Source organism: Gouania willdenowi, chromosome 16 (genome assembly GCF_900634775.1).
Source record: "Gouania willdenowi chromosome 16, fGouWil2.1, whole genome shotgun sequence".
NCBI lineage: Eukaryota > Metazoa > Chordata > Actinopteri > Blenniiformes > Gobiesocidae > Gouania > Gouania willdenowi.
In genome coordinates this window covers 12,839,007-12,866,415 of record NC_041059.1, presented here as the reverse complement: position 1 = coordinate 12,866,415, position 27,409 = coordinate 12,839,007, and the positions used below count along the sequence as shown (strand labels likewise).

Sequence of the window (27,409 nt, the reverse complement as noted above, 5' to 3'; positions counted from 1 at the left end):
ACCATCTCTTGCTGGGCAAGTACCGTAGGTTCACTTCAACACTTCACGTGTGAGTGTCAACACTCAAACATGTAAGTGTCTCGCACCTTTTTTTCTACTTAGTCTACATCAGAGTGAGTAGGCAGTGATGGCTCTTTTAGGGACTGTGGTGTAAAAACAGTCGAGTACAGGGTTTTGCGAGAGGCTTCGGAGGCATGAGGGAGATTAAAGAAAGCAACAAAAAGAGGGACAGTCAACAAATCAGTTAACACGCAATTATAACCATCCAGGCAGGATGTCATGTACTCCAGTCAAAGCCTGGCAGACGCCCAATCCCTTCATCATGACATAACTAGATGTTTCAATTTGTGTGGATTTATATAGATGGCCTTACTATTGGGTTAATACTGTATTATTCTCTGTGTCAGATGCACAAACAGAGTCAGTAGGTCAGCAACAATGTGTGACCTCTGTCCTCTCTGCCATTCAGTCTCATCTCAGTCCGGGCCATCTGTTATATACTAATGCTACTCAAACCCGTAGTGTGAGACGGACGCACAAGTTACCTACAGACGGTCACTGACACACACCAAACTACAGACACGAGGAAGAAGAGCATGAACAGGTGCAGCACTTTGCAATACGCATGCAAGTGCTTTGAAAGTAATTACGTGCTGAGTGTTGACACCATCTCCAGTGAAAGAAGCAGGAGCTATGTATAGGCAGGCTCTACTCGGCATGTAAACAACCATGCGCACACACGCACACACGGCCATATTTACTTAATTGTGTAAAATTGTTGCTCATAGAAACCATAGAGCAACAGAAAGTAAGGAAACATCACTAAAAAGGTTCAATAGGAAGTGCACTGAGGACATCGGGGTCTCTGACCATCACAGCTTTGATATTATGAGGGACACATGGGGCGGGGATAGGGGGTCGCGAGAAATTAAATTGGGTTGTGCAGCTTATTATTCGTTTGTTCTCGGTCTTATTTCCATATTCTTTTGTTTCACTGGGTTCACAGGTCCCGGCACCCACCTGGCCCTCCCATGCCAACAAAGTCCTTCTGATGTGCCACATACACATTTCTATATCCATATTCATACACAGAAGGACAATAAAACACACATGTACAAAGCAACATGAGCAAAGGAAAATGTAATGATTATTCAGCAGGTCCAGAGTTGAAGTGTCAGCTGGTGCCGAGGGCCTTTTTCCTACACTTTATAAGACTCCAATAAATTCCCAGCGAGCCACATTCTCAGGCGGCATCATTAGGAGCATACCAAGTGCTCATGCTTCACTTTGGAGTCTTTACAGGCACATGATGAGGCTGCGTGTGCATGCTCACTCTCCATCATCACCACACAAATGAAGTGACAGAAAACATTCAGGCCAAAAGTTATCGGCTCTTACCTTCCTCAGCTGAACGGGGCTGGAAGAACAGACAGAGGGACAGAAAGACGCTCCACATCTCCTCTACTGAATGACACTGACAGACAGAGAGGGAGGGAGAGAGCCTGAAAGAGCGAGAGAGAGAGGGATGTGGAGTGTGTGACAGAGCGACTGGTGGGGGAGAGGGGGGAGGAGTCTATTTGCTCTCTTTATCCCAGAGAAAGGGGTGAGAGAGGATGGGGTGGATGGATGAATGAATGGATTGGAGAAAAAGGAAAATATTTGCAGAGCAGCAGATAAAAACGGGTACAAACACAAAGTGGAGGAGGAAACACAAAGGAGAAAAGAGGAAGACATCCGAGAGGTTGGCAAGAAGTCAAAAAGTAGAAAATCAACAAGAGGACAAAAAAAAAACCCCTAAGTGACAGTCAAAGAGAGAAGCAAAGAGAAAGAGGTGGAAAAAAATATCAACAAGTGAATCTGGTGTCTGCATCAACTGTCTAGACTTGTCTTGCAGTGTCCGTTGCTGTGGCGTGCCGAAAGCCGCCTGGCAGATTGCAGAATCCCTCACATGTCTACACACTGTGCTAACTTGAATTTTACTCAAGCTGTGGCATGACGGGTGCCCGGCTACCGTTCCTGTTTTACCTTGTCTTCCTCAAGACGGCATATTAGGAAAAGTAGCATAATTGAGACACATTTTTGGACTTTCTCCATCCTCCATGTGGTCTGAGACAACTCCTCACGGCCTCCTCCACCTCCTACTCAATAACTAATGACTCCTCCTCTGTGTCCTGTAACACACACACTCTCACACACCATGGTTGGGGTCAATTATAATTGTAATAGCGTAATTGATCATTAATTACAATTATGGTGTTACTATAATGGTAACTGTATTTTTTTTTTATTTTTTCACTTTGTCTGCACAGGCTGTCAAATGTCAACACTACATGAAGCACAATTTTTTTACAACAGCAATGCATATTTTGTTATTGCAATTAAATCAATTAATTTATTTTATTGCATAATTGTGACCATCACCAGCCCTCCCTAAATCAGAGTAAGAAACAATTTATTAAAGGGAGAATATAAAAAGAGAAAGCAGTGTTACACCTGGGTGAGGGGGAAGGGAACAGGGAAGAGGGAGTCAGGGTAAAAAATAGAAGGGGTGGGGAAGAGTTAACTGTTTTAATGTAATGTAATTTTAAAAATCTGTTGTTGTCGTTATCATAATTAAATTGTAATTTAGTTTAGATAATTGACTTTGTAATTGTAATTGCCATGAACATTCTATTAAAAATTGAAAATGCAAAACTGGGCAACCAAGTTACAGTTCTATGTACAGTTCTACACATATGTAACACAAGAGGAAGGTTACATTTTACTAGGTTATTTATTTTACGCTCAGTAATTCTGATTAATTGAAATTGACTTTGCAAGGAGAAAAAATAATTGTATTTGGAAAAATGCTGGTCACACACACACGCACGCACGCGCACACACACGCGCACACACACACACACACACACACACACACACACACACACACACACACACACACACACACACGCACACAGAGGCTCGTGCACACCACTCTCTGGTCACCCTGCAGTACTGCAGCTTGTTGATGGCCTTTCATGCCCTAGTTCACCACAATGACTCAGACTGCCTTGGACTCTTGCAGAGAGCTGTGCTATTGCTTTGACACAGTTAGGTGGCCCCATTCCCAACATGACAGCCAGGGCCTTTAGCTTTAACATGGTGTAGTTAAATGTCACTTTTTTTTTATTACATTTATGACAAAATACCAGTTTCATGCATATTTAAGTCTGAAATGTTGGTAAGAGACCTGCATTTTCTCAGTTTACATCTTTTATGGGGCACTAATTGTAAAGTTGCACATGCTAAAATAAACTAATAATTTTTTTTTGCGTTACTTTTGACATGATTTACAGCAATACTTGTGAAAATATAGTGTCAATAGTAAATCTAAATGTTAAAAACTAAATCAAAATTTAAATCTAAATGTTATATCAAAATGTTAAATCTAAATGTCAGGTGTGAAACTAAATATTTGGCTAATATACAAATTCACCTGATGTACCAAAATAAAAATTAATGCGAACAAACATTTCGATTTAACATTTAGATTTCGATTTAACATTTAGATTTTGATTTAACATTTAGATTTCGATTTAACATTTAGATTTTGATTTAACATTTAGATTTTGATTTAACATTTACATTTAGATTTAACATTTATATTTAACTTTTGAATTTAAATGTAACATTTAGATTTAAATTTAACATTTAGATTTAGATTTTATATTTAAATTTAGATTTAACATTGACATTATATTTTTACTAGAAAAAAATGATCACAAATTTCACAAGTATTGCTGAAAATCTGGACAAAAGGAACAAAAAAAATTCACATTTCATTTTTAAACGTGGTATGTTGCTAAATGTTGCAAAAAGTTTCTGCTTATTTTAGCATGCACAACTTTACAATCGGCATCCAATACTATAATCTTTACAGTAAAATCTGTCGGACATGTTTTCCATCAATTCCATCGAGTTCATTTTGTCTTTTTGAGGTTTAATTTATTAATACAACTTTTTTGCAAGAAGTTTACTTTGATCTCCTGACATGTTTCAACTATAAACTATTATTCAAAAAGAAGACAAAATAAACTTGCTGGAATTACACCACACGAAGGTCGTGGGCAAAACTGTGACCAACATTGGACACATCTAAGCAAACAGCAGACACCTCTGAGGAAGACTGGCAGTTGACAGTCGAAACATGACATGACATGACACACAAGCAGATTTGATGTGATTAATGTGTAAGACCACATAAGCCGTCTTACATCCACCTAGACCTTGGGGTTCCACTGAGTTTTCAGGTGTTTTCTTTGAGTCCAAGACATGTACGAAACCTAATCGGGGAATTTGGCTCATTCTGAGCTTTCAAGAACAAATACACGCACACACGCACGCACACACAATGTCAGTTCTGTTTATTTAAACAAAATAAGCAAAATATACACATGAATAGTGTGCATGTTGTGGAGAACTCACTAGGTTAGAACACTGTGACATTTATGCCAACAATACAACCCGAGTGCAAGAGAAATCAAAGTGGAAAACATTGCATGTGTAACAGTATTATGAATAACAAATCACTGTGCCCTAAAAACTGTATTTGCATGTAACACAAAGCTGCTGTTATTAGAAGCTATCAGGACTGCTAAAGTGCAAACGAGACACTGCTCCGCTCAAACATGAAAAGTGCAACCTCACCAGTGCGTGCACGTACAGAGAAAGAAACAACTGTACAAACATTCAACAACATTACAAGCTTGTATTAAGAAACTGCAACAGCAGCAGGAGCAGCAGCAGCAGCGCAGACACACAATGACAAACAAAGTCAGACATATCAGGACAGTTTTGTGCATTAGCTCCTTAAATAAATACAGGTTGGTTAGTGTTTATGTTCGACACCACAAGTTGTGAACTAATGCTGTGCAAGAATTGTTTAAACACGGCAGCACTCAGTGATGTCTAGGAATAAAATAAACTACAGTAGATGAGTAGGATGTTTTTGATGGTCTTAACTATCATCATCCAAACCTGATTTGGAGAACTGGATTCTAGTCCTATTTGCAATGGGTATAAAGGAATTGGCCTAGAAAGCAGTCAGTAGTCAAGCAGATAATGCAGGAATCAGGATACAAAGCTTTGCAGTGACCTCTGACAAAAACAGAAGCTAAACATTATTATCAGTGCTTAAACAGCTTGGACGCCATGTACCATGAGATGTTCTCCATGTGGGTTTTAGTTGTGGCATTAGAATATACTCAGTTTTACTCAAACACTACTGAAACTTTCTTTATTGACACTGAACATGCTTTTTTTTTGTGTTTTGCTTGGCAGTGCAAGTCTATTTTTCTTTAATACTCACAAAGATAGCGGACCTTTGCAGAAATGTGCTTTTTTCTTCTTGTCCATCCATGGAAATAGTTTTCCTCTCCATGATTGCTATTGCTTGTTCATGCGGAAATATTTATGTTTTCTTTTTAAAAAATATAAATATTTAAAATTTCTATATGTGCAGTTAGATCACAATGTTGTGTTAGGTGCTACATAATTAAAATCAAATGGAACTGAGTTAAAACAGAGACATCGTCTCTGGTCAGAAGATGCTTCAGTCTGTAATTGTTAGAGGAAAATTCATTGTTGAAACACACACTTCATGTGCTTCCTTTCCACCCTTTGAAAGCAACTCCACAGGTTTTTGGGCCCAAATACCAAGCTCCAAAAACAGCTTCTCTAGCTTGACATCAATACTCCAAGTATTTAAATCCTACAACCTTTTAACAATGAGGGGCGGATTCACTAAAGGTTTATGGGTATTAAAACGTGCAAACGTCACTCCATGCGCTAATAAGCCGTACAAACCCAAGGGAATCAGGAGTGCGCTGCTGCTGCAAGTCGCAATGCGCCCTCAATCCATTTAGCATGATTCCCTCTGATGAACATGTATAGTAGGCGAAGCTCACAAGGCAAGCAAAAAAATGGGAGGAGGACATGCAAATAAATTAATGCAGGGGAAGCAAAGCAATTCATCAAACCTGGACTTCATTGCTGCCTGTTTTTCCGTATACATTTGGCACGGCCCACAACCAGGTGGTAACTGTCAAAGCTTGGTGTGCAGTGATGGCAGCAGTGATATTTGTGAGGAGACAGGGCAGGGGTGAGGAAATATGACAGAGGGATGGCATTTTCAGACCTCCATTTAATATATATTGGGAATGAATGAATTCACAATTTTAAAAACGTGTTTGATCCTTTCCTGTTTCATCTCCCCACCGTTATTATCTGGATGCACTATAAACATAAGCTCGCTACCTAATCTATCTATCTATCTATCTATCTATCTATCTATCTATGTCTTTGCTGTAATTCATCCATTTTTTATTAGCTTCCTCTACTAACACGTCCAATAGTGCTGCTTCAAATTTATTTTTTTGCTACCGTGCACTCAGCTCTCCACGCTCCATGTTCAACATAACACGTACAAAACACTTTAAATAGGGTGGTCTGCACCACTTCTGTAGGTGCACTAATCATTGCTGCAATCTTAGTGAATTCCTCGCAGCAGATGAGGAAACTGCGGAATAAAGGATTTAGGGAAGCAACTGGTTTACCACCCTTTATTTCAGACATTAGTGAATACGCTCCTGAGTGTAGCTGAGGACCCAAGCCGTAACACTGAACGTATAATGATCAAAGCAGGTTCTGAATATCTAAAAACATTAAGTAGTAGTAATTTAGTTAAGTCTGGCTTATGTTTGACGCAGAGTTAAAAGTAGTCATTGAAATTCATTTAAACTTTCCTAATTGGGAATCTAAAAACAGTAGTTTTAATTCAAAAGTAACACTAACACATTAGCCCAATGGGTTGGTTCTAGCCAAACCCAAACCACTGTGCCCCCATCGTTATTAAACTTATGAAACGTAACTTTTAATGATAGCCATGCGCCTATTGGTTCTATTCTCTAACATCTCTCCTCATTGTGTCTCAGGAGGCAGATCCATCATGGGAAGCTTATCTGAAGGGGATGTGGGTGCAGTTTCTTTGCTGTCCTGCTGACTGATAACAAGTGCCTCAGGCACCGGCGAGCTGGAGGATTTAGCAGCGAATCCTTGGGCGATGTCGTCAAAGGTTCTGCCTTTTGTCTCAGGAACTCGCAGGTAGGTGAAGATAAAGAAGAGGATGAGGAGGACCACGAAGATAAGAAAGACGTAAGGGCCACAAATTTCCTAAGGGAAATGAGGATTATCAGTTTTTGTGATACTAATAAACAAAAAAAAATGAATGAATCTACTAAACACAGATACTTCTGAGACGTAAAAGTTCTTACCGTCACTTGTGCACATATAAAGGAAGCATATGCTGGTCTGAATCCCTTCTATTGGCTCTGATTTACCTTTCGCCATGTTATAAGTTCTCTTAAATCAGTATTACAGGATTCTCTCTCTCTTCTGAAAGGGTTTTTTGCATATTTTAATCAGTATGTAGTGACTCAAGGTGTAAGCACGTCTTATTTCAAAGTAAAAAACGAAGTCCAAGCATGCAACTATTGACTGGCCATTCCGTGGGCAGGAACATGTTCTCCCAGTTCATGTGTGGATTACTTGTTCTCCTAAAATCTAAAACATTATGCGAAGAAAGTAAATGAGTGGGATTTTTCATTGTGTCTCTATGTATTTCACATCTTGTACTGATTAGCATAGAATAAGCTCTAATACCATTACAACCCTGTTTTAAATGAGGTGGATAGAGTGTGAATGTGCAGCACAAAAGCAATGGCTGACAAAAAATGGTCTAGACTGCAAGACTTTTTTTTTGGTAACTCAGTTAAAAATTCAAATGAGACAGAAAGTGAGCAAAAAGGACATGGCCTGAAAAAGTGACAAATGCTAAAGTGAAATCAAATCAAAAATTCAAATAATACGATAATTACCGCCAGTTTAGGGAAACCAATTCCCACCAGGAAGTTGGCCGTCCAGTTGGAGCAACCAGAGACAGCCATGGCAGCAGGTCGTGGCCCCTGAGAGAAGAGCTCAGCCACAATGAACCAAGGGATGGGACCAGGACCCATTTCAAAACTAGCAACAAAACCGAACACAGCCACGATTGCCATATAGCTTAGAGATGGGGTGTTTTTCTGTTTAGAGAGAAAACAACAACAAATAATTATAAAGAGGCTTTTCTCATAAGATCACATGCCAATGAAACATGAAGAGCAAAACCACTCACCACTAAAGCCAGGGAGATGGTCATGAGGAGAGCACATACAGCCATCCCACCCAGTCCAATCAGATGCAAAGTCCTTCGTCCGGCCCGCTCAACGAGGAAGAGCTGTTGTGCAAAATGTACACACATTATACCTAACAAAAGCATTGCAGAATGAACCAAAATACCATCTGTGCTGTCTGACACCTACAGAAACCACCGTAAACACAGTGTTGACGATTCCCGCTCCAATGGTGGCGTATATGGGCTCAGTTACACCAGCAGTTTCAAATATGCCAGTAGAGTAGTAAAATACCTGGAAACAGGCAAAATAAAGAAGAGTTAGTAGTGACATAAACAAGGTGTATTTTGCTTTCTGTCGTGTGATTTCAAGGAACGGCCAAAGTGCCTAAAAAACAGAGAAATAGAATAACTGATTATTGTAATTCAAGAACTTCATGGAATATGCAAATGGAAAGTTTGCACTAATGTCGCAGAGGGAAGTCAGTCTAAAGATATTTCTCTCCTAAATAAGTCTATAAAGTAAAAAGACTGGATAGACTTTCAGGTATCGGGATGAGTTTGGTGTAATAGGATCCACTTTTAGATGCAGAAGCAGATTGGTTGTGTGTCAAATCCAAGATTTAAAAACTTTTAAATAAAACCAAAGCAGCAAACAAGAGAAAGGAATTGATTAAAAATTCAAGCTGTAGAAAAATACAATGGACTGACAAAGTTCGTAATAACAGGTAACACATTGACAAGTCGGGTAGTGGCAGAAACACAGAGTAATAAACATCACTAAGAAAAATCAGACTCCTGACTAAAAATTGTAATTTAAGAAACATACAGAAATCCCAGAGAAAGAAATGCCAAATAGCTCCAGGCTAAATCCTACAAACCCCAAAGTGTATAAGAACAATATATAACATCACGTTATGTCAGCAACGATGCACAAGCTGTTTGTGTCCCTAAGTGACACAAATGTTAACATGTCAGAGTTCAATCAATGCCTTTAACTGCAGGCTGTAGAGTCACTGTGATTGTCAGGTCAGACACAACAAGGCCTAATGACTTTAGACAGGCTGGTTACATGACCTTATTAACAAAATACCTATTAACAACAAGCGTGCCTGTCTCCTTCCATTGACAGCAATTATTCCACTCAATGTAGCATTGCCAGCAGCTAAGACATATGGTACCTCTTGGCATGTGCTTGACAGAAACACTTGTATCAATGTTTAAATCAAGTTTAAATAGGGCTGTTGTGGGGAGAGGTCATAAGCAAGGATGCTTCACGACATAAAATCAATGGTTTGCACTTACTGTGTGAAGGTTTGTGCACATTCTTGAAGCATCAGTTTGTTTTTACTGTTTTTTTTCTTCTCTAACATAGTCCAAAGCAGAGGAGGGAACAAGTCACTGCTTCCCAAGTCTCAAGTCATGTCACTAAAGTCACGAGTCAAGACAATGAAGTCCAAGTCAAGTGTCGAGACAAGTCAAAAGTCCTCAACTTTGATTTACAAGTCTTAACAAGTCATGGGTCCATAATGTACCACAGCTAGTGCCATTTTACAGAGTAAGTTTATTCAACTGATATAAACAATGAGTTACTTGAACAGAGAACATATTTGTCAAATAATGGTGATATAATCTGACATAATGCTTTAATAAACAAATCAATCCAGCATTGTTTTAGATTTTCTGTTAACCAAACAAACCATAATTATACTGGAAAGTAGAATGAGGTATAACTTTTCCAAATCAATTATTAATCATGGTATAATCGTTAAATACAAAGGATATCTCTGTCTTGGTATCATTTTCTCTGCTTGTGCGCGCAGGTCTGAGTCCAGCTTCATGTTTTCAGCTGCTTCCTGATTGGCTGTCAGTTTGTTTAAAGGTGGATGTGTCTATCAAAGCGCTGTCCACCAGGGGTTTGAGCAAACTCGTTGATCATTAATAATAATTGCATTCTATAAAGTTTTTTGTCAAGGATGTGTAGGAAGTCAAGCCTTCCTGTGTCAATAGTCTCAAGTCCGACTTACAGATCCACACATGCCTTTCAGTTGAACAAGGAAAACTTAACACCTATGGGCTCTCCAATCTGTGGTGAGTAGGTTGGATTGGGGGGATTGTGAATAGAGAGGTAAATTGAGTAGTGAGTAGCTATTTAACATAACATAGATTGTTCATTGGAGATTTTTATAGTATAGACTGGGCGTGTCTTAATTGCTCCAGGAGCCCCGTCCATAACCAAGGCATTTTTTTAATTTCCCTTCTATAGGCAGGTCAGAAGAAAGCATAAGATAGGATCCGCTCCATCACCACTCAACGTTGAACACTATGAACAGGTACGACCAATGATTTAGTATGTTTATGAACATACTTGTCACATTATATGATAAATATAATGCACTCCTAAGTCCTTTGTTGCATATCACTATGTCTACTCACAGCATTGATGCCGGACAGCTGCTGAGAGAGCTGCAGGGTGATTGCAATGATGATTGGCTGGCGATAGTTTCGAGAGCGGAAAAGTTCCAAGAAGGTTACTTTCTTCTCCATGGCCATCTTCATCGCCTCCTCCTTCATCTCCTGGATATCATCAGACACATCTTCAGTGCCTCGTAGGCGTACAAGAGCTGCAAGAGGAGGAAAGGACATGCTTATAACTGTGCAGATTTTATATAAGTAAATATAAACATCAACCTCATTGTTTCCAACTGATTATAACCTGATGCAGTCTGTTTTAGCCTTTTTTCACAATGACTGACCTTTTCTAGCTTCCTCCTCTTGGTTGAGGATAATAAGCAAGTAGCGTGGACTCTCAGGACAGAATGGTAGCATGATGCTCTGCACTACGGCTGGCACCACAGTGAGAGCCAGCAGCAGAGGCCACAGAGTGTGCGAGCCCAGCAGAAACTCCAGACCAAAGATCTGAAAACACAGTTATTCATCAAAGTTATTCAGCAGAATTCCCACCACCACAAAATGACCACAAGTAATCACAACTGTCCGTCCGTACCTGCGCCACTAAGATGCCGATAACAACGCCGAGCTGATGCAACGTACCAAAAGCCCCACGTACAGCTGTGGGGGTGATCTCTCCCACATACATGGGTGTCAACCCTGTGTACAGACCACAGAACACGCCGATGATCAACCGACCTATAATGACCATCTCAAAAGATTGACACACTCCTGCGATTCCCATTAGGCCACCGCCGAGAAGTGCCAGGATGTTGGTGATCAGCATAGACTTTCGCCTGCAGAGACAAAAACAAACAAAGATCAGCTCGAGAGAAAAGACGAGGAGGGCAATAATAGCAAATGGATTGGAATAAGCAATATCTTCCGTTATACAAGAACAGTTTACATCCTACTTTACTTGTAGGGCCTGTACTATAAAGCTGGATTTTCTCTTATCGCTCTTACTTCCGGGATTTATTCTGTGTCTTGTACTACGATGCTGGTTAACTTCTGGACAGGAGTAGGCTTTGTTCTGGTTAAAATATGAGCGAGTAAATAAGCCCCACCTCCTGACCTCCTGTTTTTGTTCTGCTTCTCAACGAGTTGCTCCCTCTTTCCCACCGTAACTGTCCTTGCTGATGCTTTGTTTTTTTCTCCTTTCATCTTATCCAAATCTGGATTAATGGAATTGATCAGTTGGTCTCTCAATGCAATCGCAACCAAATTTTTCCGACAAAAAGAATGGGCAAGGGTGAGCCCGTCTGTCCAAGCAGTACGTTTGCGGCTGGATATGCGCTCGACCCTTGGAACAAGTAGAGAATTGAGTGTCTGTTGATTCTTTCCGTGGAAGAAATCCACATGATTTGAATTATAGTAGTAGGCTTACTGCTGATTGGAGCCGGCAGCTTTCTGACCAATCGCAAAATCTGTATTACATCAGCAGCTGTTTTGGAAAGGCTGCCAGTCAGACTCATGTGATGAATGAAGTTAAAAGCAAGCAGGAGGCTGCCTTGGAACGTTTACACAGAATTTAATCGATCATGGAGAAGTTGAATGCTCGGCTCGCTAGTTGAAAGGCCTCCTCAAGGTCATCTGACTGTATCAGGAAGGAAGCGAAGGGAATATATTTCAACGTCTCCATCGGCCATCCGTCCACCCATGAGGAAAAAAAGTAAAAAAAAAAAAAAAGAAAAGGTAAAAGAAAACAAGAAAGGTGACCTGTAAACTTGCAGCAAATTTATGCACGAAAAGGAGTAGGAAGGAATTTAAAGTTGATTAATACTAGCCCTTTTTACATCACGATATCCAATCAAGTATTTTAATTTCTCCATGATATTTACATTTACATCATTCACCATCTATTCAGGCACCAATGGTTCTTATAATTTATTAACTATAGTAAATTATAGACTTTTTATACCAAAATATACAAAATATATTACTTGTGTATTTAATAATACATTTTTATAATACCTCCAGACTCACACACAAGAAAAATGCATTACACAACTTCGAAGTTGAAGGTTTTGTTGCTATTCTCACCTGCCTAAGAAGTTGACCAATGATCCAACAGAAAAGGACCCAATCATTCCTCCCACACTGAAGATGGCCACAGCAAAGCTCCACACCATAGTGTTCCCTCCTGGGCTGAAAGGCTCTCCATACCTCTCAATTGACACATTGTCAAAAAATGCACGCAGTTTCTATGCAGAAAAACAGAGGGATCAGTTATATGATGATTACTGACCTGACAGGAAAGCACTAGTGCAGTGGGATGAATGGGATATAATGCATTATGATATTTTAGACTAGAACCTCTTTGTAAAGCCTATATGCATCCTCATGGGGGCAGTGGAGCTTTGAGAATTGTAGATTTGAACTGCCAAGTTCACAGTGCATTTGAAACCTCATTTGACAACCGCATCCGACAGCATAACCAAGAAAAACATGATGCTGAATATTGTATAGATTCCCCGGAACTCTGTTGTCTATTCTGACTTTTTTTTTGTTTTGTTTTTTTTTTTTAAATTATTATTCAAAAAGCAAAACACTTCTTCAGCAATTACAGCAGCACATTTGCAATCTTTGTTTTGACAACAAAAATATGTTTATTCTCAGTTTTGGAAGATATTAGTTGACAAAACTTAAAAGACTCAATATTTTTGTCAAATGAGTCCAAAGGAATAGTCCTGTGTTTAATAATAAACAGAAAGATTACTTGGGATTAGCTCTCTTAACATCCTGTCCTGCCTTTTCACATTAAGTTGCTCACACAGGAAAATGAGCAACTGATTGGTAAAGGTTTATGTTAATTTATATAAAAAAAACCCAATCTTTATATCTATACTTTTTTTTTTTTTTTTTTTTAGTCATCGTGCCTTTGTGTTTAGTCTGATTCGACTTTTGTCCTGGTAAGAAATGCTGTTGACAAAAATTCAGTAATTATTGATGGGAAAACTTACCACAACTAATTTGTTATTCTCACCTCAATTTCCTACAAGCATGCATCACTGAGCCTTGTGCACCATGATCCTATCACTGGTTCATTGTTTTTCTTAACACCTTTGTAGGTACTGACCAATGCAGGCCATGAACACAGCAGTTGTTTCAAAGCTTAGAAACTGAAGCAGTTTTGTCTTAATCATTCAAAATATCATTCTTGGCTTATATTTTGTATTCATTCTTGAGCACGAATAGTTAACTTGCTGCTTGATACAGTGCATACCCCCACTAGCTCAAAGATACCCAGTGTATCTTAATTGCCTGTGGTAATGTTAATGTATTTTTACTCTGTATATCGCTTTTTCAGTAATCAAATTTAAAAGATTGCATCCATAGTTTGAGAGTAATGCCTCTTTACCCCAAACACACCCACACACACCTGCTCAGGGGCATTGATGACTCCTGTGTTGTATCCGAACTGCAGTGAGCCAATGACTGCTGTACAAACACTGTACAGAAGGTAAGGCGTCACCTTCTTCTTGGGCTGTGGAGATAGAAACGTGCCGTTGAATTATGAAACATCACAACAACCATTAAGTCGGAGGTTCCTGTAATCCCCTCCCTGGGTCGGGGAAGCGGACGTGGCGTGTTTCTGCACGCACAAAGCTCTTCTTGTTTCCAGTGACACTGGTCATTCCGCATAATGAGCCTTTCTCCACCAATTCCTGTTCCTGGTTATCACATTGTTGAGGAGACCTAGTTTTCAGTGATGCATTGAAAACTAGCTGTTTCAACACGGCCAAAGCTCCACCACAACCTGTCTCACGACCACTCTTCTCAGACAAGCAGCTAAAGGCACACTGAGAAAAATAAGTTAGGAGCCCATTGTGAACATTTTCTCTGATAGAGTTCAAAATTAAAAAGGGGCTTAGCTGGTATTACCAAGCTAATGCTGCCACCATTAATCCGTTTCCAGAGAAGCAGCAGAAAGCACCCACTGGTTTCAAATGAAGGAGCTCCAACTGTGTATGTGCATAAATGGTGCAATAATTCAAACATGATAATCCCAACCCAATGATTAGAGCTCACCTGAGGATCACAGTTTGCTTAATATTGCAAATATCTAAGCATGTTTAATAATCAAAGAATGTTGTCAGCTTGAATCCTACTCATAAATCTATTTTTTTTTTTTTTTTTAACTCTGTCACCATTTTAAATGATAAATCCACAACAGCAAAAGTAAAACAATAGTAACGTGGAATAAATTCAATTGGCGTGACTTCAAATCAAACAAGTCAAAAATAATCAACAAAAGTGACAACACTCCCTGCACAGATCAAACTAAATGTTCTTGAACATCAGGAAACATTGTCTTCCTAGAACAAAGTGGGCAGATACACTGGCTGTACTTTCATCTCTTCTCAGAGGAAAGTTCCTTGTATTTTCTGCAGAAAATAAGGCTTTGGTGCTTTGTTTTGCTGCCACTATAGTGTGCTTATCATTAACCACGCGGCAAAGACAGCACACAGGAAGTGGTGCACTTGCAAAAAAAAAAATAATAGTAATGATGAGGCTAATCAGACAACGCAAAGCCCTCAACACCAGTTGGAGTAGCTGGTTTCCTCTCAAGCTACACTTTGTTTCTGAGAAAATGAAATTAAGCCGCTTTTGTGACAAAATGACAGTAAAAGGGAAATACACTAGTCCATCTAAATGTTCAACAGTAAACAGGAGCTTGTACCTCTGGGTAACAGACACGTTGTGCATGTGTGTCTATGAGTTCTGCCGAGACACACCGGTGTTAAGAAATAATGCCAGCGTTAGTCAATAGGTCTGTTATCACCACAGCATCTCTATAGTGAGGGCGTGGATGGCTGAGTAAGAAGCTATGTGCATGTCACAATGTGATGCAAACATGTTGTGAGCCGTGTTGTTGCACAAACACACATTCATGCTAGCAGACAGGAACATTTACATCAATTTTGAATTTAAAAACTTGTTACCAGAGATTGTGATTTATTTGTTTTTGTAGCACACAAGAAGCTAGAAGCCATTTAAAATTTATATTTCTTATATTGTGTTCTGATCAAACAATGAAAGCTAATAAAGCTGCTAAGTTCACATAATAAAAATTAAATTTTAATAACCTTCATGGTTACATCTTCTTTATTTTTTGCATTGGTCTATTGTGCCTAAATACACAATACCATATTGGTGTTTGACAGAATACATCAGCTTCATTAAAGTTGGAGTCCTCAATCCTGTTTTTTTGTTATTGATTTCTCCCTGTGAATAGTCAATACATCATGGATTCAGAAAAAAGGAACGAAAAGAATCAGACCTCTGTAGCAGCTGCAATCCTGTAAAAACTCTGACCAATCCCTGACATTCAGTCCGAATGGAGAGAACCAATCAAATGCCTCCATGTCTCGCATTTTTCCAAGAAATATCGAGCACAAATGATTAATCTGAAGGGCCTGAAAATGGATGCAGAGGTTTCCGTCTTTCTGTTTGACAGGTCGTTGTTTCTTTTGCTGCAGGGGATTTGTTTTTTATTATTTCAGATGTTCAAGCTTGTGGGGGCGTGGCTTTCTGCGGAGCCTTGACTGCAAAGAGCATACTGGAAAGGGGAGGAGAGGGTGGGGCTTAGAAGGAGTTCTTGCTAGCTCAACTCTTGCTAACTGACAACACTGTAGACTGCACATTTAACTAAACTGAAATTTCAACACATCTTCAGGGTGCCATGAATTTCATAAAACTGATACAATTTTGTTGCTTAAAAAAAAAAAAAACATAATCTGGCATACGCCTCATAGATAAATTAATCAAACATCATTTACTCTAAATTTAAAGGAAAATTATGAAATTGCCACTTGAAAGTTTGTTTTCATCTTCACTGTTAACACTGACATTTTCGTACATCGCATTGTGGGATCTGGAGTACTGTAAAGGGATGCATTGAAGTGCTTTTACTTCATTCTTACTGGGATTTCTTACTGGTGTTTCTTCGCCATGAGGACAGTGATTTACATTTTTGTTCTAGTTTGTTCCCCATTTCCCCTGTGATATCAGAATGAACTAAAAACACTTTGATGCATTTGTCTCCGCGACTCCATATCTCACAATGCAATGCTCTAAAATGTCAACAAGTGATAATGATAGAGACGAAAACCAACTATGGACTATATGGACTTTTTTCCTTTCATTTTGTAGTAAATTATGTTAATTCATTGAACTATGAGGCCTACACTGTGATTTTATCTAATAAAAAAAAAATAATCGGGGGTAGCTGCTTCAAAGGAGCATTGGGCAGGATTTGTGAAAAAATATGAATTCATTTTCAGTCTTAATGCTAATGGTTGATGAAAGGTTCAAAAAGCAAAGACAATGAGCCCACATACAATTCTCCTTATTGCCTTGAACAGGCTGTGTGATGCATTATCTGCTGCAATTCAGGGTCCAAATTTCCCACGTAGTCTTTCGGACATGAAGTCAAATAACGCTGAATGCGTGTCTTCAGCGACTTGGAGAGACAAGTGTGGTTGACCAAACTACTGTTTACGGTGGCATGCGCGGAGGTCTCATATGCTCACATGTGCTACTGCGCCAGCTTGGCTGATGGCTGCAGTTACCCTAACGGCCGTCGTGTCACTATAGAGTCTTATTAATGTACTTGGCCTGTTATGATGTAATTTTACATTTGGATATATATATATATATATATCCAAATGTCAATGCTTCAATAGATTTGAGAATTACAAACAGCCCAAAGTTCCCAGGTTGAGAGACAAACGGGACATTTTTGCTGTGACGAGGGAGAATTGAGCACTATACCAATGCGGTGTGGTATCGTGATCTTCACATAGCAGTCATACTGGTAGAGATGAGTTACAAAGCCACATGCACATTTGTCACCGCTGCCTTGCAGCTACATGGGACTTCCACCTGCTTCTTGGTAAAAAAAAAAACCACTTCTGCATTCATCATGGCATCTTGTAGGTGTTGCTTTTTTACTGGAATGCTGTTTCAAAAAAAACGTTTTTTTATTCTGTGGTAACGTCTGTGAAATAACTGCAGCTCCAAAACCAATCCACACCAGAGGTTTGCAGTAACACATCATATACCAGCACCTGCTGAGAATGCTGAAATAAGGAACTATATTTATTCATACGTGTGCTCTTTAAATAAGTCACTTCTTCTCCTTTTCTCCCTCCTCCCACTTCATGCAGCTTACAATAAAAGCATGAGGTTAAAACACACTCAAGTTCAAACTTGCTACTAAATGTCTCGCCTCCCCCTCTGCTCACTTAGTCATTATCATCGTGCCAGAGTGGAAAAATACAGGAGATTGATTTATGTAATATGACTGTCAGGTTGAAGCTCTGCATTCACTCTTCATTTTATTCTATTCAATATAAGCACAATTACTTGTTCTTTATATTCTGGCGTGTTCTTTTAAGGTAAGCCTTAAAGAAAACACAAAACACATGCTTGCCCCTATAAATGGAGGAAATGTAAGAAGCACTTTACCTTGTCATCATCCAGTGGCTGCATCTTGTCTGGTTGAGTGAAGATATTCAGAAAACAATCCTGGGGGTGGGTGGGCTTTAAATCAAAATGAAGCTGCTCAGACCTGTCACTTTATGTTCTTTATGTGCATGTCTCTGTGCAAACAATTAGCAGAGGAACCTGAAAATAAGCAAACAAGAAAACCTGTCGTTGCCACTGCTCTACAAACGTCTCAACTTCTACAAAAAAACTTCCGGAGCTCCTGCAGCGAATTGAGAAGAATATCCCCTGCAGTTTAAAGTATAGTGTCCTAATGAGCAGCTTTGCACACCAAAGTGAGTGGTGAGCTCCACTGAGAGCAAATGGATGAGGCACTTCACTGCTCAAATGGACTCAAACTCCACCCTCTTATTCAACATCCACCCTCCTCCTCTGCTCACTCTCAAATAATGACTTTTTAAAGAATGAAGAGATGAAACCTTGTCTATTCATAGTTAAGTACAAAGCACTTAAAAAAGCATTGTATACAATAATGTCATAAATAAAGCACCTGCAGGCCGTAGCTTTGTTGAAGAATTTTATTTCCGTTTAAACAGTTTAAAGAGTCGAATAAAGTATAGACTAACATTAAAGTAAAGCATCATCAGAGGTGTGAAGAGTACTGATATATTCAAGTAGAAGTACTGGTACTTGATTGAAATTGTACTCAAGTACAAGTTCAAGTAAGTCATATATAAAATACTCAAGTACAAGTAAAAAGTAGCTCAAATAAATAGTACTCAAAGTAAAAGTTACTCCCACTCCCACGATTATTTTTGGTTATCTTTCCAGTTTCCTTGCATATAGTAAACATCCTATGTATAGATTTAAAAAGGAAGACGAAATCTTGCACAATTGGAAAAAAAATGTATTTTCTTCAGAAGCATCTGTATAAAATAAAAGGTTTGTCAAAATGTACAATTCCTTTTCAAACCAAAGATTACCAATAAAATCAATTCAAAATTCAAAACAATTCCCAAGCTCTGAGTATATCTAAATTTATTACCTCTAAAACTGAGAAAATAAGCAACATTCAATGCTGTTTTGGAGCGGTACATTACGTTGAATCTGGTTGGTGTTATACATTTCATTATTGTCTGGTCATCTGATTTTTTATTTTTTATTTATTTTTGGTAGTTTCACAATGTCTGTTGATCATTTGAAAACAAAAATAATAATAATTTAGTAAATATTGGATATTGAAATGTAACAAATTACTTCTTTTATAATGTACTTAAGTACAAGTAAATTTATTGATTTAGAAATATACTCAAAAAAAAAGTACAAGTACCCAAAAAACAACTCATTTGTGAATACTTGCTTTCACATTACTTTCACCTCTGAGAACCATGATGTTAAACTCTCAAATGAACATAAAATGTCTGCTTACCTTCATGTGAAGTGCATCAGGCTGTCAGTATGCAGTGAGACAGATGTGCACTGTTCTATTCACACATCTGCACCACGGTAGGATGGAAACATCCCCCAGCCCGAGTCACTTCGGCTCTTTCCGTGCAGAGCCGTAAAGCAGGTTGTAGCGGCTCCACCGTAGACAGGAGACGTGCTTCGGGCTGGATGGACGCACAGTGCCGGTGAAAGGGCTCTCTGTGCTGGGGCCTGTCGGCGGGCCACCGAGGGCGAGAGAACAAAAGGCTGTTTGCCCGGAGCTCAGAAACAAAGCCCGGTCACGATGGAATCATGGGACCGGCTCAGTGGGTGGTAAACAAACGGTTAGACAAGTCTAATCCTCACTGCCCACCTAAACCTCCCAGTGGAATTTAGAAAATCTTACCAGGGATGTATGGTGTGGGGCCGTTTTAAAAGCACGTTATATTTTCAGGTTTTAAGCACATTTTCCAGCTGTTAGGATGTAGTATGAATCCTTTAGCAACCTATTGTCGTTTACAGTGGTCACCTGTACTCCAAATGATTATTAAAAAATTTGTGTTTCCCTTCAAAAAACAAACTAACATGTTGAAACATACTATAACTCTACTCACTGATACAATAAATTATAAAGTTTTGCATGCTAAAATAAACAGCAACCTTTTAGCAACAAACCATGTTTAAAAAAACGTATGTGAACTTGTTTTTTTTTTATTTATTTTTTTAAACTTTTAACCAGATTTACAGCAATCTTTGTTAAATTTGTGATATTTTTCCCATGTAAAAATATAATGTCAATGTTAAATCTAAATGTTACATTTAAATCTGAATGTTAAATGTTAAATGTTAAATCATAATGCCACGGTTGAAATTAAATATTTAGCTAATATGTATTGTTAAAAAGGCCAGGTTGCCTTCGATTATGCTGTTTTGGCAACCCCTAGTGGCTAGCTTTATTAATATTATTTTGTTTTGAATTAGGCGCGTTTTCGGCCACCTAAAGTTTTTAGGCCCCGACTTCTCTAACAAAAATTGGACATGTACGAGTTCTCCCTCAAAAAGCCAGGAAAGGAATGTTTTCAGAAGACAACATTGTTTCTTGTTCTGCAAATGTGCAATCAACACTGGAAGCAGTGCCAGCCAATGATGAAACCACCGCTAAAGGAAAAGTCCATAAGTCCACGCCGCCACCGTGAGTCTCAGAGTCCACGCCATCACCGTGAGCTCCCAAGTCCATGCCAACGCCGTTGTGAGTCTCCATGCCCACGCCAATGTCGCTGTGAGTCCACCAGTCTACACTAAAGCCGCCGTGCGTTCAAGTCCACGCCAACTCAGTCGTGAGTCTCCAAGCCCATGCCAACGCCATCGTGATTCTCCAAGCCCACACCAACGCCGCCGTGAGTCTACAAGTCCACGCCAACGCCGGCGTGAGTCTCTAAGCCCACGCCAACGCTGCCATGAATCTCCAAGCCCACACCAATGGAATCGTAAGTTTCCAAGACCACGCCAACTCCGCCATGAGTCTTCAAGTCCACGCCAATGCTGCCGTGAGTTTTCAAGTCCATGCCAACGACCCCATGAGTCCACCACTTCACGCCAATGCCGCCGTGTGTCTCTAAGTCCACGCCAACGCCGCGGTGAGTCTCCAAGTCCACGCCAACGCCGCAGTGAGTCTCCAAGTCCACGCCAACGCCGCGGTGAGTCACTACCAGCCACATGACCATAGGAGACCCATGTTTGCTTACCCTAATGACAGACATTCAAGTTACTATCAACAATATGATAGACCTGCTAGCAGATATGAATCCCCCAGATACAGCTCACGTCACGGTATGTATTCGTCATTCTGCCGTGAACAAACCTATCGAGGGCCAACTCCAACCATTCCCAATTTCGTGAATGAAGATCCACGAGAGTTCACTCGTCTCAAGGTTGCACTCGATAATCTTCTACCACATGATGATACAAAACAGTTTAAATACCAGATTCTACTGGATCATCTCAAGCTGGAGGTGGCCCTACTGATAGCCGATTCATTCAGCAGCAGCCCTTACCCCTACAGTGATACTATGAACGCACTTAATATACGGTCAGCCCCACCAATTGGCACTGAAGCGTATTGCCCAGCTCATGGACGAACCAAACATCAGGAGTGGGGATACAAAGTCATTTTGGAAGTTTGCTTTAAAGGTACGTGCCCTGGCAGGAATGCTGGATCAATTTGGTGAGATTGGTCAGAGTTAAAATGCAGATCTCTAGAATATTAACCAAGCTGCCACACCACGTCAGAGCAGATTTCAAGAGACACATTAATTCTCTCAGAACCCCCATTCCCACTCTAGTGCACTTGTCAGATTGGCTGGAGTATGAAGTCAGGGTGCAAGAGGATAGCCTGCAGTTCAGCAATAGCGCCAGCAGAGATTGCCCTACTTCCAGGAAAGAGCAAGCACAAGAGGCCTGGCCTAGAATTACCTCGTGCTCCATGGCAGTGAGCAGAAACAGACAGAAAGGAAACCGGTTAACCATGAACCCAAGGAAAATGTAAGGGAAGCAATTAAATTTTGCCCTTTCTGCAACGCAACTCAGCATTTCCTCAACCACAAACTTCAAAATCCTCACAAGGGAGCAGATACTGTAGTTCCACCAAGTGCGTCTCTTGCCTGAAGACCAGCCGTACCTGAGGTTTCTCTGGCGGATCAACAAAACTGAACCTCCCGAAGTGTACCAGTGGTTGGTCCTGTCATTTGGAACACTTTCAAGCTCCTGCTGTGCAACGTTTGGTTTGCAAAAACACGTGATAAACAACAGTCAGCCCAATGAAGACGTACAAACAGCAGTTGAACGCTGCTTCTCTGTAGACAACTGTCTACCTTCAGTCGAACAGGCCAAGTCACTAGCCAAAAAGCTACTGAGTCTACTCGCAGATGTTGGATTTTGAACTCTATCAATGGGCAACTAGCCACCCAGAAGTGATCAAACACCTACTGGTCGAGTGCACATCAGAGAGCGCAAAACTCTGGCTTACCCAAAACAGTCTTGACCCACAAGAGTTAGCTCCAGGACTCATGTGTGCCGTTCGGATACTTTGAGCTACAAGCCGGCCCCTTCAGTCAAAGAGCAGTCCACCATCTACAGAGTTCTCGCCAGTCAATTCGATCCATTGGGATACATCAGCCTGTATATCACGAGAGCCAAGAATCCTAGTACAGAAACTTTGGATGAAAAAATTAGAATGGGGTGACCCTGACTTGCCCGAGGACCTGCTCAAAGCATGGACATTTTGGGAAGATGAACTTTCCCAGCTCACTGAGATCTCCTTTCCAAGGTGCTACACTGACTCAGTCCCCAATCTTTTCACCTGCCACAGGACAATTAAAATTTTCAGTGATGCTTCCGAGCAAGCATATGGGTCTGTGAGCTACCTCTGCACCAGTTCTGAAGGAGGCATACAAGTATCCTTTCTAGCGACTAGATCATGCGTGGCACCCAAAAAACAGCTTTCAATGCCCAGACTAGAACTTTGTGCTGCTCTGAGTGGAGCTAAACTTGCGGCAATGTTGAAAAGGGAGCTCACTCTGGAAATAAATGACTACACCTACTGGACCGACTCCACAACAGTCCTTACTCGGCTGCAGTCAAAATCCTGTAAGTACAAAGTGTTCGTCGGCACCAGGGTAGCCGAAATACAAGAGTTAAGCAAATCACAGTCATGGCTTTATGTGGACTCACAAAACAATCCCGCAGATGACATCACAAGTGGAAAGACTTTTGCCTACCTCAAAGAGAACAACCACTGCCTCCAAGGTCCAGAGTTCCTGAGGCAACACCCTTCAAAGTGGCCAGTCCTACCAGATGTCGCAAGTAAGGATATTTCTGAAGAGAGGAGAAAATTTGTGTTCCGTGGCCAGATTTCAGATAGCACAGCTTCTCTTCCGCCTAATCCATACCAGTTCAGCCTCTTCCAAAATGTATTTAGTAGCGTGCATGGGGCAGCCAGCAAAGATTATAGCCCTTCAGCAGAAGATTTCCGCCAGGCTGAACTAAGAACACTGAGAAGAGCACAAAGGGACAGTTTCCCTATAGAAGTGGAGTACCTAAAGACTGGTAAACCTGTACACTCTGATAGTTGTCTACTGAAACTGTCACCTGAATGGGATGAAGACAGGGTGCTGATTAGAGTTGGTGGCCGTCTCCGCTACTGTAATCTGACTCCAAATGTCCTCCATCCAATCATACTTGAACCGGCACATTACGTCACTAAACTCATTATCAAGGCCTATGACGAGCAGCTACACCATCCAGGAGCTGACTGAGTCTTTGCGGAGAGACCCAAAATGGCCGATCTGCCTCCAGCCCGCATCATACTCCACCATCCAGCATTCTATTCCATGGGGATTGATTGTTTTGGCCCCCAAGAGTCGTAAAGTAGGAAGAAGAGTTGAGAAACACTGGGGCATACTGTATAAATGTCTAACAACCAGAGCTGTGTACATCAATCTCCTTTGCAGCCTCGACAGTGATGCCTTCCTGATGTCCCTAATCGCCAGGAGAGGTAAACCCCATGAAGTTTACTCTGACCAAGGGACAAATTTCCCTTCTCAAAACCCAGTTGGCATCACAACAGATTGAATTTCACTTCAATCCACCTAGGGCCCCACACTTCGGACACACCATTGTACTGTCATCTCTCACACAGACAATATTAGGTTCTAACCAGACCTACTGCAGTGATTATCACCCCCATAATAATTCATATACACCAGCAAATATTTTTCACGTATGCAAATTCACCGGAAGTTCCAAAATAAAAGCTCATTGACTCGAATGAGCGCTATCCGTGGAATGGTGTTATGGATGGTGCACTTGGTTGGAGCTTGAAAGACTTCTGCATTTCTGCTATGTCCATAAATCAAATACTGGCATTCTGGAAATGATTAGATTCCCCCATCTTTTTCTTCTTCTTCTGCAGTTATTGCTTACTCTGGGCCAATAAAGGTAAGGTGACCAGATTTAAATGAAAACATGGGGACATTTCCAGAGATTATAAAGAAAGAAAGAAAAGTAATTTAATATTGTCAATATAAAATGAAGACACTGGGACAACTACAGTTTCATTTATTTTAGGGTATTTAGTTTAAACAACAATAATCAAGTGTAACAGCAATAATGTGACTGTCTGGCTTTAATGTAGTATAATGTAGTGCTTTATTATTTATATGCTTATAATTATTATATTAATTATAATATGCTTATAGTTGTATTGATAGATTTATGCTTTGAATTATTTGAAATGTCACTTTTAATGTTTTATGCAAATTGTATTATTTTATATTTGATAAATTCTTCCCTTCTCTGCTTTATTTTTCTCGCTGACTCTTGTCATCTTTTTGATTATTTTACTAAAATAATCCTATCTTTTGTCAGTCACTTTTGTAAAATCATGTAAAGCACTTTGGACTACAATTAAATTTGTTTGAAAGGTGCTATATAAATACATTTTGATTGATTATTTGTGATTGTGTCTATTCGTGGATCTTATCCATTCAAGTTTAGTTTAACACAGAAAGTGTCCCGTTCTGATTATATTATATATTTCCTATGTCTGCTATCTTTGAAGGTTCCTTGGTTATCCATTCATGAGGTGTTTACACATTCCATATCCATGTTTTGGGAACATTTTGCAACATCAAATGTGCATAAAGTCCAGAGGAAACATTCCCTCCTTGGGCATCTCGTCAGATTATAACTAAAAAGTTAATTTGCTACTTTTTCTTTCCTTGCAAGAAATCGAACCAAAGACAAACCCGTTTTTAGTCAAGCTTTCTATAATCTAGGGTGTTGAGGACATTTTTCAGCCACAGATTGATAGAGATTTCGCTGTTGTTGGGAAAAACCAAAAGAACCTGCACCTGAACCAATGGCAGAAACTTTAATTCCTAGTTCTCTCTAAAAACAATGATTTGACTTCATTTTATATATTATATTGTATACCAAAACCCCTCTTTGTGGCAATCTACTGTGGTATTAGTAACAGAGCTTCTTCTTATTCCAGATTCCACCCCTACCTATTAGCATTTTCTATAAAAAGAACTGATGTGATCAACAGTGATTCAGAATCCCAGGTTTCCATGTATTCTTGTTGTCTTCCTCTATCACAGAGTAAAACCATATTTTTACCTTGGTGAACTTTTTGTACTAAAATAGATTTTAGAAAGACACACGCAACCCAAAACTAACATTGAGGAAACCTATGCTACCCATCTGCATCCTGATGTCTGTTGCCGAGGAAGTGATTGCTGCCACATTTCCTCCTCGGACAAGGTGCGACAACAGGAAAATTGAATTAAGAGACATCTGCACAGTGAACACAGGCCCAAACACAATAAAGCCCAAGGAAATAAATAATGGATCATCCTGGATGGATTTAATGTTGAAATCAGGATTCAATGAATGTCTGTCATCCAGCGAAACCATCAGATAAATCCCATCAGTTTCGTCTGATGCCCGTTTTCCCAACCTTGGACAATATCCACCGACCAAACCTTACACTTTACTTGCAGATATGCTGCACTAAACTTGTGAGGACCTCTGCTTCATTATTGCATTCAAAATCATTTGACTGGATAAATAAAGACCATTTACATTTTTAGACCTTGTATCTTTTTGCTGTACACTTTTATTGCTCAACCTTGGTAAGAGTATGGATGATCTTTGACAATGTTTTAAGATTCCTTTAAAGCTTTTCTTTTGTTGTTTTTTGTTTTGAATAATGCATTTCCATTCTAAGGGTAATTGATTCTGGTCAAATGTGTAGTTTATTTGTTCCAGCCAAGCAGATGACACTGACATCGAGTCATGTTATGTGTCTACAGGAGATGGAAGAAATCGACAATAATGTAGTGCAAGTACATTTGTTTTAGAGAAAGATTCAGAATAGAAACAACACATTGATAACGTTTGCAGGGGTACTTTTGGTTATTCGCACAAAATCCCATATTTTATTCAAAAGCACTAAAGCCAAAGGCTGAATTTGACTGTTGTGTGTCATAAAAGGAAGTTTAGTTATCAAAAAATGACATGCTCAAATTGAAAGCCTTTTTTATCTACAGTGTGTTTAAACACTTAGCAAGTGCCGAAAGTTGCAGTTTTAATAAAATTATTTGAAGTCTCTTAAAAAGATTTTAAAAAACGTTTCTGCTTTTAAAACGAGTTTATAGCAGCGAAAACAAAGAAACAAAAACATTACAAATCATCTAAATAGGCGCGTGAATAGTTGCATTCATCCATTAGTTTTCATATTTTTGAAACTTACTGGTTGTATCACTTATTTTGATCATCTTTTCATGTAATCTGATCAATGCAGAGCTTTCAGGCACAGCAGTAGATCTATGAAAGGTTATAACTTGAAAACAGCAGTAAAAGTATTGTACAACAGCGCCTCCTGGTGGTCATAAAACGTCTCTGCAACGGCAATTCCGAGACGGTGTTAATTTCGACAGCTAAACGTTGTAGTTTTTGTCCTTCTATGTTTTTAATCTTTAGTCCAGCTTCAGTGGAGGACAGTTCTTATATTGTAGTAGATACAATCTAAGATTAGGTCATATTATTTATTTATAACTGACAGCAAATAAAGACCCAGAATTAATTTAAAAAAAAAAAATGTTTAAGACATTGAAAGAAAAGGATATACACAATAAAATGGTAATTTACCAAAATGTATGTCAATGTACAGCGCACAGTATGCAGATACTCATTTTTCCTTTGCAAACCCAATCACGCTGATGTTTGGATGCATTTGGGCTAGAATAACTGTGCTTAGCTTAGTACCGTGGTTCTTACCCTGGGTTTGATAGAACCCCAGGGAAAGAGTCAGTC

The 27,409-nt window shown here is 39.7% G+C and overlaps 2 protein-coding genes across 3 annotated transcripts in view; both read right to left on the bottom strand.

Moving 5' to 3' along the window:
• Window positions 1-1,522, bottom strand: part of ephb6 (eph receptor B6) — a 41,657-nt gene extending 40,135 nt beyond the window's left edge. Inside the window, exon 1 of the mRNA XM_028470389.1 lies at window positions 1,399-1,522. Coding sequence (XP_028326190.1) covers window positions 1,399-1,456 — 58 coding nt within the window. The 5' untranslated portion in view covers window positions 1,457-1,522. The remainder of the gene's footprint in view (window positions 1-1,398) is intronic.
• Window positions 1,523-5,578: 4,056 nt separating this feature from the next.
• On the bottom strand, window positions 5,579-19,693 carry slc2a3b (solute carrier family 2 member 3b). 2 transcript variants are annotated; one of them, XM_028470758.1, is made up of 11 exons: window positions 19,539-19,693; window positions 18,131-18,289; window positions 14,040-14,144; window positions 12,701-12,861; window positions 11,214-11,454; window positions 10,963-11,125; window positions 10,643-10,830; window positions 8,397-8,501; window positions 8,210-8,311; window positions 7,914-8,117; window positions 6,958-7,209 (listed from the first exon to the last, which is right to left on the bottom strand). In XM_028470758.1, the coding sequence occupies exons 2-11, from the start codon at window positions 18,152-18,154 to the stop codon at window positions 6,958-6,960; spliced, it is 1,545 nt and encodes a 514-aa protein (XP_028326559.1). In that variant the 5' UTR covers window positions 18,155-18,289; window positions 19,539-19,693. The 2 variants fall into 2 exon arrangements, with proteins under 2 accessions (XP_028326556.1, XP_028326559.1); XM_028470755.1 differs by lacking the exon at window positions 19,539-19,693 and having other exon boundaries at window positions 5,579-7,209; window positions 18,131-18,511.
• Between the last annotated feature and the right edge of the window lie 7,716 nt (window positions 19,694-27,409).

Coding starts and splice junctions, on each gene's coding strand:
- slc2a3b (XM_028470758.1), bottom strand. CDS start 18,154: ATGCAGCCACTGGATGATGACAAG. Junction 11,126..11,213: donor TCGGCATCTTAGTGGCGCAG/GTACGGACGGAC, acceptor CTGTGTTTTCAG/ATCTTTGGTCTGGAGTTTCT. Junction 8,118..8,209: donor CCATCTCCCTGGCTTTAGTG/GTGAGTGGTTTT, acceptor CTCTCTAAACAG/AAAAACACCCCATCTCTAAG.